This window comes from Ruditapes philippinarum, unplaced genomic scaffold (assembly GCF_026571515.1).
Source record: "Ruditapes philippinarum isolate M1 unplaced genomic scaffold, ASM2657151v2 ctg1064_1_1_1_1, whole genome shotgun sequence".
Taxonomy (NCBI): Eukaryota; Metazoa; Mollusca; class Bivalvia; order Venerida; family Veneridae; genus Ruditapes; species Ruditapes philippinarum.
The window spans coordinates 93,495-105,572 of record NW_026854044.1 but is presented as its reverse complement, the minus strand read 5'-3'; the positions used below and the strand labels follow the sequence as shown (position 1 = coordinate 105,572).

General features: G+C 32.1%; 2 protein-coding genes across 2 annotated transcripts; both read right to left on the bottom strand.

The window, feature by feature from the left end:
• Nucleotides 1–367: 367 nt before the first annotated feature.
• LOC132738766 (uncharacterized) lies at nt 368–4,016 on the bottom strand. The gene is made up of 2 exons (XM_060726359.1): nt 3,380–4,016; nt 368–3,010 (listed from the first exon to the last, which is right to left on the bottom strand). Exons 1-2 carry the CDS (start codon nt 3,718–3,720, stop codon nt 1,666–1,668), a joined length of 1,686 nt encoding a protein of 561 aa, XP_060582342.1. The 5' UTR covers nt 3,721–4,016; the 3' UTR covers nt 368–1,665.
• A 4,059-nt stretch (nt 4,017–8,075) lies between these two features.
• Nucleotides 8,076–11,769, bottom strand: LOC132738765 (uncharacterized). The gene is made up of 2 exons (XM_060726358.1): nt 11,189–11,769; nt 8,076–10,753 (listed from the first exon to the last, which is right to left on the bottom strand). Exons 1-2 carry the CDS (start codon nt 11,518–11,520, stop codon nt 9,415–9,417), a joined length of 1,671 nt encoding a protein of 556 aa, XP_060582341.1. The 5' UTR covers nt 11,521–11,769; the 3' UTR covers nt 8,076–9,414.
• Nucleotides 11,770–12,078: the final 309 nt, after the last annotated feature.

Below are 12,078 nucleotides of genomic sequence, written 5' to 3'. Positions count from 1 at the left end.
TAGTGGTATTATCAGGCTGTCCAGTGTCCCTAAAATTCCTAAAGAAATCCCAGTTTTTTCAGTTTGGCTAAAAGTCCTAAAAAATGAAAAATTCAAAGGGAGTACCTAAAAATCCCTTTTTTCACTGAAATTTCTATGTTTTTTTGTATGCCAGAAAGAATTTCAGGCATATGTGATACCCCCTGGCGTCAGTCTGCCTGTCCATCCGTTAGCAATTTGGTTTCTGGAGTATAACTAAAGTTCCATTTGGCCCACAATATTCAAACTTCATAGGATGATTGTCCATATTAGGTAAAAGATCTCTATTGATTTTGGGGTCACAAGGTCAAGGTCACTATAACCTTAAAACTGAAAACAGTTTCCGCTCAATAACTTAAGTATTAATCAACCTACAGCAGTAAAATGATGAACAGCCAAGTCCAATACATGACCCATATTGATTTTAGGGTCAAAGGTCAGGGTCACAATGACTTACACCGAAAATCGTGTCTGGAACATAACTTAAGTTCCATTTGGCCCACAGTGTTCAAACTTCATAGGATGATTGTCAATAATGGGTAGAAGACCCCTATTGATTTTGGGGTCACAAGGTCAAAGGCCAATATCAAATGACCTTAATATTGTTAACAATTTTACAACTGTCAAACTTAATAGAATGATTACTTATATTGAGTACATTAATTATATGCCCTCAAATATTTGCTTATATTATGTTATATACCACAGGCATCTTTCCGTCCAACCGTCGTAGCATTTTTACTTACAAGATAACAACTTGATGGTGGTGCTTTTGAAACAGCAACTGTATATATACATTAAAGGTTCTTCAGCAATAAAGGAGGATTGCTTTTTGAAGGAGTTAATATTCTATTTAATTCGCATGTCTTACAAATGCTTCATCCTTATTAAAAAAAAAACGATTTTCGGGCATATAATGCTACGCCTTGTTATCTTTTGTTATAAACTTGTAATTTTGAAAATGTTTTCATTCTTATTATGTTAAGTGTAGTTTTTCAGCTCACCTTATTCATAAAAGGGAGTTAGACCCTGCGGAAATGATTACGGACATAACAAAAGTCGACCATGTTTTGGTCAAAAATGATATGGCCATGATTTGCCAACTCAAAATTGGTGATATTGAAATGGTTTCGTTCAAACTATAATTTGACTGTGTCCATAACATTGCTATTTCATAATCAAAACGGTAGTTGATATGACCATTATTACAGTTTACATCAAAATCACTATCATAGTATGGTCCTAAAACTTAAATCATAACCATATAAGGTCTATTTGCCATCTCGAGATATCTTTAATTTAATGTTTCGTTTTTTTTCCAAATGGCTGAAGTCCTTTGGACACGTTCAGCCATTGACAAAACATGTTTCAAACATGGTTTGACTATGACCATATCTGCAGGGGAGGCAGTTGACCAGTGATTCCATTTATTCACTGATAACAATGGAACACTGGTTGACACCTTTGCTTGAGCATTATTTGAGTGTTACAATTATGCAAAGGTAAACCCAAATCATGGTCTTTGAGGGCCATTGTTTAGTTATAAAATCCCAAATTTTAGCCCAAAAATTTCTTAATTTCTTGTGTAATATCATATATATATTATGATAGTCGACAGATATCAAATGTGCGTTAGTCACCTATTTTCTACTTTTCTTTTCCGTAGCTTATTCTATACACTTCAATTTTATCGCTTGTTCCTGCTAAAATTAATTTAGTCATCTGCTTATTGCAGCAAATGGTTATCTGACCCCACACTGTATTTTTATAAGTATGTGATGGTTTAGGTATTTTACCAACAAACTTGCCGTTTTCGCCATACTGAAGGATTCCGGAACCATTGTCATAAACAAGAAGAGAGCCATCGGCTGTTAAACTGCCACCGTATGCGCTTTTTAACTTTGGCCCGTCAACTTTGCCTGTACTTGATCCATTTGTATCAAGAATGACAAGTCCTTTCCAAGAATCAGTCACATAAATTCTTGATCTATTCACTGCTAAGATACGAATATCTGAGAAAAGATTGTTTCCAGAAGAGTCCATACTAAACTGTTTAAGCTTTATTCCTGATAAGTTATAAACATACACTGATGTGTTGCTATCAGAAATATACAGATAACCACAGCTATAGGCTAAAGCAAAACACATAAAATCTGTTTTTATGTCATTTGATGTTGACATTTTATTTCCTATCGAAACGAACTCGACTGTTTTGATATCTGTCAAACAAACAGCTACTTTCCTTTGCCTGATTGTACACACTTGCCATGGGCATCCACTTAGTTGATATACTTCTGAAACAGCAAAAGTAGAATCATCCAAACGTTTCAAATTCCTATTAGAACGATCAGATAATATGATTGATCCGTCTCCCGCAACACATGCACTAACAATATTACACTTGGACCTGTCTGTAATTGATTTTTCTACTTTTCCTTTAATCTCCAATAAAGAATTTTTGCTGTAGTGTTGCTTTACTTGACCAAAACATTTTATTTCTTCCAACAGAACTTGCATTCTTTTATCAGGGATAAAGTCAACAGTTATATTTTGCTTTTGTGTACTAATGTTTCCTAGTTGTTGATCGACATAATTGGCAATTTGTATCCCTCTTTTATAATTCACAAACGTCTGTTGCACACTCGGACTCGGGGATTGAAGTTTGTGAAGACCAGCTTTTACACTTTCCTTACAGGGTTGAAGCAGGTTAAACAGTTTCTCTGCCTCTTCTATCAAACCAGTAAATACATTATTAACTTCACGCAGTATTTTTTTCTCTAATTTATCCAGTCTGGTATTGATTTTCTCTCGTAATCCTTTAATATCCTCCAGCAGACTACTTTTCTCTTTCAGAAGTCGCTCTTTATTGCGTTGGAAAAAGGTTTGATTTTCGTCCAATGTTTTTTCACACGATTTGAGCTCTTCTTCGATAGGGTCGATTGTTACATCATTTGTAATGTACTCTGATATGTAGAATCGTCCTTGACATGACCTATAATGATATTTGAATATCGCTGTAAATTCATTATACTGAAATTACTCACTTTTTGTCGTACTTGCATCTTTTGGATTTTATTTACAAATTGTAAAGTGGCGTAATCTAAAAAGTATAATACAAAATTTTAGAGTGAAAGTAGTTTTGTTCGACCTCATTAAATGCATATTTAAACACATGTTTATTAAACAAGTTTACGCATATAAGAATTCATATATATTCGTTCAAAATCTATATTATATCTTAGTCTCCTATTTGTTGACAGTATAAAGTGATCAATTATCATTTTAATTTGATTTTAAAATTATATTATGATCACACTGTTCCCTAATCTTCATAATACATACAGAAATGAAACAATCATACCGATGATCTACGGCCATACATGTTGAACATCCGACAACATCGTGATTTTCACAATACATATCTACGTGTTTATGCGTGTGTCGCTCACACTGGTCTGTCGGAGACATTGGGATGTATGCACTTGAGCAAGATTGAAATTGATCTTTGTCCAGGATTTCATGGTTGCCTAGCAAAGGTACATCCTCGTGAACTTTGACACATTTCAGACAATGATTTTCTTGACAGTCAATGCAGAATTTTTCAGCTTCACTGATTTTATCCTTCCGTTTACATATATTACAGACTTTATCAATTGTTTCATTAGAAAGAAAATTTATGTTTATGTTATCACCATTCGCCATTGTGAATTTAATAATTGATTTGTTGTTAACTATAATATATAAATTTTAACACTTTTAAATTTTATAACGCTGTGAATATCCAGTTACTAAACTGAAACGATCTATATCTTTAACTTCTGTCCCGACAAAGTTATGCCCAATATCTTTGTTTAATCAGTTTTAAACATTCGGCTTCGGACGAATCGCAAATACTTTACTGATATGAGTGATATATCTTTATTGACCCAGAAGTTTTTACAGAGCAAATATAGAGTTATGATAACAAATATATAAGTATGTGTAAAGTCTATAGCTTATTTCATTATTGGTTTCTGAATCCTCGCTTTAGTATAATCAGTTGTAGAAGTAAAAACTACATATTAGCCTCTTCATTGGCGTCCGCGCCGAAGCGCGGCGCCTTTTATGTAATGAAATCAGATTTTGTGAAAGGGCGACAGCAACTTCTCGAGCCTTTTATAGTTGTTCATTATAAAAGCCGATCATTCCGATCGGTATGAGGGTGCTTGATTATTAATTAGTCGCGATTTGTACAATGAATAGCGAACTGGAGAATTTCGCAATGCAAATTAGAATCTAAATAACCTTTTCCGTCAATAAATCGCGCTCTTCAGGGTATTTCTATTTATCATTTTGTAGTACACAGTGGATTATTATGGTATGTTATTCCGAAAGCTGTAAATAGAATGATGAGTTGATGACCTAAATATTCCGAAAATCTATTTATAGATGGATGTACTCCTGTCGGTAAATCCCGGTCTCTCCTGGTCTATTTTGACGACCGGCGAATAGTACCACGCGTTTATTGTCCGGTCTCTCCCGGTTTTGGAGATGATGTTTGATATCGTTACAGAACAGAACAAATATTTTTACAGATAAACACGGATTTATTAATATAAATCCGTGAGATAAATAAGCTTTTTTTCAAAATGAATGTTTGTCACTTAGATTGGTTACAATAATTAAGAAACACAGATCAACTCTCAAAATTATTGATTATTATTATAGATAAACATACAATTCGGAAAAAAAAACCCAACAACACACATCGCATGTTTTATTTTATCTATGTATATGAGATAAAAACAATAAATATGTACAATAATTGAGAAAAAATGTACATTTTTATGGCATTAATATGACACTATCAACTTTGAAACATTTTATTTAATTTGTTATTCGTGTTTAGTAAAGATGCCGAGGAATTGTTCAAAGTTACAAATCAGATTTTATGAATTATTCAATTGATTGTTAATTTCAGAAATGATAAAGAAAAATACAAATGTACATGTATATGGTTTAAGAATAAACAATAACCATAATTTACTGACTTTTTGCAGTTAAGTTTTGACTTATAATCGTCGGTCATTATGACAATTGAATTCTTAAAATAATAGTAAACGTCAAAATTCAATATTAAAATAGTGCATAAAACACAAAAAAGAAAAGCAAACAATATTCATAAAATCTGTTGTTTTTTTTATATTAAAAATGATATTACAATTAGTGTATAATAAACATTTATGCTCAACATGATCAACATGGTAATATAACAAGTGTCTTATTGTTACTAAGTGTGAACAGATACCTTAAGAGGGGGTCTTCGCTAATAGCGATAACATAATAAGGGACAATTACACAAGTGTGGTGTTGATCATGCGTTACTCAAATGGATTATAAATGATTGTATACATGTATATCCGTTGCTATTAATAATCACGATCATAAAGAAATAACAAGTAATATTCTAATTTCTAGCATGCCAATCAAATTTATAAATAATGAACAATGTCTTCGTTCCTTCGTTTATAAGTGATATACAATTCTGGTAAAAACCAATGAACCATTGAACAGTTTATCAACATATATCTACTAGTTCATCTGCACCTGATGCATTTCTTGCTTGGACGCCCTTTGATGCTTTGCATCAATGCTTTTCTTGTATTCTATATGTCGTTTATATTATCAGTTACATTGTATAAAGAGTGTTGACGTGTTGTATGACCTTATATAAACGGCTGTGTGTATATATAACCCGAGCCATTTATATACAGTCATATATACATTTACCCTTTATAAACGTCTTGGCCATTTTTAAAATAAGTACATTTTAATAAAATTAATTTAGAATTTTTAAACTGAGAATGGGATTGCCCCATCTTCCTCCCATGTCAGAGGTTGTACGTAGAGACTACCCTGTCATGGGGGATATGGTATGCACATAACACATGTACCGATATAACATCAGTAAATAAACATCAGCTCCCCTATTTTTAGGTTATAAATGAAGTATATGCTCGCCCATACGGTCTCTTTCCGGTGGCGAGGGTAAACAAACGCAAACACACACAGTCATATAGCCTGTAAAGAATCTTAACAACGAATTTAAAATACAGCAAACTGATTTTATTACAGAAAATTATAAAATAACTTTATAATTTGACAGAAGCCGTACATATAGGTAATATAAATATCGCGAATATGCAATGACAAGCGATGTTACAAACGTGACTATTATAATATTCGCTTAAACATTTTTATTCAATCTCCACTTTTATATAACTTTTACGTTCCAACCGGCGTAGGTGTTTTATTATTGAAACTGTGAATGCTATGCTAATTTGAATGATATTATGCTTATTGCAATATTCGGGATTATATTTTAGTAAGTAGGCTCTTCAAATAACCTGTTTCATTGATTAAAGCAGTCAAAATTACGTTGCTTTGGGGTGAAATAAAAAGAAATTATCTATAACTTTAGGTACAGAAACTTGACTAATGTACCTATGGTACATGTTCATATATGCATATGATGATAAAATTCTATTTAAACAAAAATGTATGTATGATCGGTGAAAGAAAAACAACGTATTTACACAATTTAATTGAGAAATAAGTAATATAGGAATTTAATGAAGTTTTGTGAAGATACCTGTGAATAAGTTTTGCATTTTCCTTCAGATATGTTAACCTATTATTGAAATTTGAAATATAATATCTGTTTGAATAATATATTCTTGTTACTAAAATGAGTGTAACTGTTCATCCTATATATTGGCAGGGTGTAACTTCTTAAACGAACCAGAAACCAGGACTAATTTGAATGGACTGGTTGGCCTGTATCCTGAGGAAAACTGCAAAATGGACTTGGCATCTTTTTGTGTAACCTAAAACCAGACAAAATGAGGGAGTGACACAATGTTGATGTGTGCCTCATTGAAAGAATGCATTAATTGCTTTTTTATTATTATTCAGTGGATGAACATGAGATCTTACACCTATTTTTTGTCCTCTCTTTAATCTTTTAAAGGCAACATTGGGTTGCAATCTTTAGATGTGTTCTTAGTCAAAGTGGAACGTAGTTTAACATGACAAGCAACTAGGGTTTACAGCCACTTTATCTTTTATCCAATATTTTGTAAGCAATGTCAGTTTGTCTTTTTCATCCATAGTAAACAGTGTAAACAAGAAAAATATAAGCCAAATAGCATACAATTTTAATAGTCCTTTTGTATTTTAAAAGGCTTTTACACGATTATAAGAAAATTTGTCTATGAAATTTCTATGATAAAGGCATAAAATGTATTATTTTAAAAGTATGCATATCGATTGTTCGGCTGTCATTTGGATGCCGATTACTTATCTAGCCGTTAGTTACATGTCCAAGCGTTAATTAATAAATGCTCATAAGTTTGCCTTCATTTGTCTTTGATGTGCAAACAAGAAAATTGATAACTTTATTAAATGCATTATTAATTTTTAACATTTGATCTTTTAAGGTTTGTCCTTATTTGTTTCTTAATTGCAGTTACACACACACATATATATTAATTTCCCCTCGCTGTTCTGCCCTTGTGCAACATCTTTGTATTTGTATTTCTCAGGGATGGCCCTCGGGCAGTTGAGCCGTTGAACCCACCAGAGGCAGTGCACCAGGAGATAGAATTTATTTTGATGGCCACCACTCTGATAGTCCTGATGAACAGTTGAAGCCAAAGAAAAAAGTTTGAAAAAAATTACAGGTAAGTCTGTGGAAATATTTGATAACTTAAAAGTGAATAGAGATATAAGATAAACCAGAAGAGAATGATTTTAATATAATGCATTTAAAAAGATGAAAATCACTTGAAAAGCAGGACTGGTTCTTCATTTCCTACATTTTGAAATTTGTAAATCATTCATTGCAATAACAATGTTATGTTTGTCAATGTCTTGAACATTTTTTTGTGAAATCAAGGTCTGTACGACTATCAACAGGAAGCCCATTAGAGACCCTGAATTTATGATCTTAATTTTAACAGAATGAGAAAAAAACACAAGAAAACAAAAACAGCAACAGCACAAGTTACAACAACACATATTGATATACAATTTAATGCTCTTTCATGCTATAAAACATACATTCAGTAACATAATGAATGGGTATAAATATTGTGTTTTGTTATTTCAGGTTGGCATGAGAACAAATGGTGATTGTATAGCAGAATGACAAGGCAATAATATGATGTCAAAATTAGGATTTGTTAAATGTGACACTTTAAAATCAGCACCAATAAAATCAACTGAATGAATTCATCAGACAAGGAATTTAATTTTTGACAAATTGTGATTTCTCAGCAGTTGGGTTTAAACTTTGTGATAAACATATATTTAATGTTCTGCTTCTTTCATAATAATTATGCTAACTTTATTGGATTAAATGGCATATAATAGTTGTTTTACATAATGTACAGAGCCTTGAAAAAGCTGTATTTAAGAATGTTTTGTGTAGATTAGTGTTTTTCTCACTTAATTGGGAAGAGGTCTTAGCTTCCTGATTTTGGAACAAAAATTGTCGCTAATATTGCTATGGAGAAGTAAGAAGGCTAGTGTAAGTTCAGATTTTTAACAAAGTTTGTTTGGGAAGAGGTCTTTCATTGACCTCTGTTATATAAGGTGAAAAATTACTGTAGATACGTTAACTCTTGAACAACAACAACAAAAATATACCAAGAAATAAGAAATCATTTTGAATTTATGAAATAAGAAATTATTTTAAATGTATTGATTTCATAATTATTTTCGACAACTTAAAATTTCTATTTGATAAAAATAATAAAACGTTGTATTATTTTGTTAATTTAAAGAAATATGAGTCAAACATGTACTTTTCTTTATAGTTTAAATAAATACTTTAATTAAATTTTTTATCTTAATAAATAAACTGATGTGCCTTAAAGAAAAAACATATTTAACAAACACTTATTATACATGGATATTCAATATAATTTGAATACATTAATTGCACAAAAATATTCTAGACCTACAATAAAAAATACAGACATTGTGTCTCACGCTTTTATTTTGAAAATGACCATGATGCATGATTTTCAAACATTGTTTTACATTTTTATGTGATGAGAATAAATCTTTTGGTGATAGAAAAATTATTTGTTGTCAATTTATGTCCTAAATAATGAAATACGATTTTGTACAGTCATTATATCGCGAGACTTTCGTATTTGAATCCTGAAAATAAGATTTTACGCAGCAAACATTAAATGTTGCAGGCATGGTATGATTGAGATTATTTATGGATCTTTTTCACTGGTTTAAATAATTGTATACACACAATTGAACATCTGTATCAAAACAATATATATCTAATAGTCGACAGATACCGCTATGTGAACTAGTCATATTTTTTCTACTACTTCCTTAGCTTACGCTGTATACTTCAATGTTGTCATTTGCTCCTGCTAAAATCATTTTAGTCATCTGTTTATTACAACACATTGTCAACCGAGAAGCATCTTTATGTTTGTAAGTATGTGTAGCTTTTATTATTTTACCAATAAACTTGTCGTTATCGCCATACTGAAGGATTCCGGAACCATTGTCATCAACAAGGAGATAGCCACTTGAAGTAAAACTACAACCGTGTGCGCCTTTTACCTTTGGTCCGTCAACTATGCCTGTACTTGCTCCATCTTTATCAAGAATAATAAGTCCTTTCTTTGAGTCGGTAACATAAATCCTTGATTTATTTACAGCTAGACTACGAATATCCGAGGCTTGTATGTTACCAGAATTGTCTATACAGAACTGTTTAATTTTTATTCCTGATAAGTTATAAACATACACGGAAGTGCGGGAGTCAGAAATATACAGATAACCGGAACTATAGGCTATTGCATAACACATAAAATCTGTTTTTAGTTCATTTGATTTTGACAGTTTATTTCCTATCGAGACGAACTCGACTGTATTGATCAATGGCAAACAGACAGCCATTTCTGTTTGCCTGATTGTGCACACTTGCCACGGAGCTTCACGTAGTTGATATACTTCTGAAACAGCAAAAGTAGAATCATCCAAACGTTTCAAATTCTTATTCAAACGATCAGATAATATAATTGATCCATCTCCCGTAAGACATGCACTTACAATATTACACATGCTTGAGTCAGTTTTATCCTTAATTGATTTTTCTTCTACCCTATTTTTGATCTGCAAAAATGGATCTTTAGAGTTTTGGCTAAGTTTACCAAAACATTTTATTTTTTCCAACAGTGCTTGTATTACGCTGTCAGGTATAAACACAACAGTTACATTCTGCTTGTTTGTACTAATATTCCGAAGTTGTTCGTCGACATTATCGGCAATTTGAATCCCTCTTTTATAATTCACAAACTTCTGTTGGTCACTCGTACTAGAGGATTGAAATTTGTTTAGAGCAGATTTAACATTTTCCTTACAAGTTTGAAGCAGGTTAAACTGTTTCTCTGCCTCTTCTATCAAACCACTAAATACAACATTTACTTCACGCAATATGTTCTTCTCTAATTCATCGAGTCTTGCATTGATTTTCTCTCGTAATCGTTTGATATCCTCCAGCAGACTACTTTTCTCTTTCAGAAGTCGTTGTTTATTGCGCTGGAAAAAGGTTTGATTTTCATCCAGTGTTTTTTCGCACGATTTGAGCTCTTTCTTGATAGTGTCGATTGTTACATCCTTTTTAATGTACTCTGATATGTAGAAACGATCTTGACATGACCTATAATGATATAAAATTACTACGTTATTACTCACATCTTTCTATACCAAAGCATTTTGGTTTCAATTAGTAAAGTAACGCCATATTAATACTAATGAGTACTAAAACAATAGTTTTAATAAATACAAGATGTGTTACACGCTCATTTACATTGAGTCTTTAAAACGATTTTGTCATTCACTTAGCATAACAGTCTACTTGATTGAAAATAAAATTTACTTATGAATTTAATATTTGCTCGCTTCGGAAACATATAGATCTACATATCGTCTGAAAATTCAATGCCAAATTAAAAGATTAACATAACAATTTACTTAAATTATTCATGATGTTAGTTTCATTATTTATAGATATTACCAGAACAAGATTTTATTCTGTTGTAATGCCAGTGTTTTTCCCATTTATTATTTAGAGTTAAAACATGTTAAAACATACCCATGATCTAAAGTCATGCACGTCGAACATCCGACAACATCGTGAATTTCACAATACATGTCTACATGTCTATGCTTGTGTCGCTCACACTGTTCTGTCGGAGCCGTTGGTAAGTTTGAACTCGGGCTAGATGGAAAATGATCTTTGTCCAGAATTTCATGGTCGCTTAGTAAAGGTACATCCTCGTGAACTTTGACACATTTCAAACAATAATAGTCCTGACAGTCAATGCAGAATTTTTCAGCTTCACTGTTTTTATCCTTCCGTTTACATATAATACATACTTTATCAAAGGTTTCATCCGAAAGAATATTTAGGACACCGGTCGCCATTTTAAATGTTATTTAATATTTCTATGTCGTTTTGTGTAGTCTTTTACGTGTTAATATTATTTATTTATTGATCGATATATTTCCATAATATATCAATGAGTTTACGGAATATAAACTAACCTAGCTATTTTGGATTACTAAATTTCAGAACAGGTAACGTCCTTTTTTGTTTAACCAGTTTAAACGTCCGATGTTGAACAAATCGCATAAAGTTGACTGAGATGATTTACCTCTACTATTATCGACCCGGAAGTTTTGCAGTTGACATAGAGTTAAACGATAGTGTTTATAGCGTGACGGCTATAGACTATTTCAATATTTGTTTCTTTTTGTTTGTTTGTTTGTTTTTTAATTGGGTTTTTCGTCAACACAGTATAGGTCATTATAGGTTCCAGCTTTAATGTTTGAAGAAGACGTCAGTTGTGCTTCCGTGCATCACTTGAGGCACGAACGGGAACCTGAGTAGAACCACCGACATTCTGTAATCTAGCTCCCTCACATGAAAGAATCGAAAGATCCTGTCGGGATTCGAACCCATGGCGGTGAGGAACTAGTGGT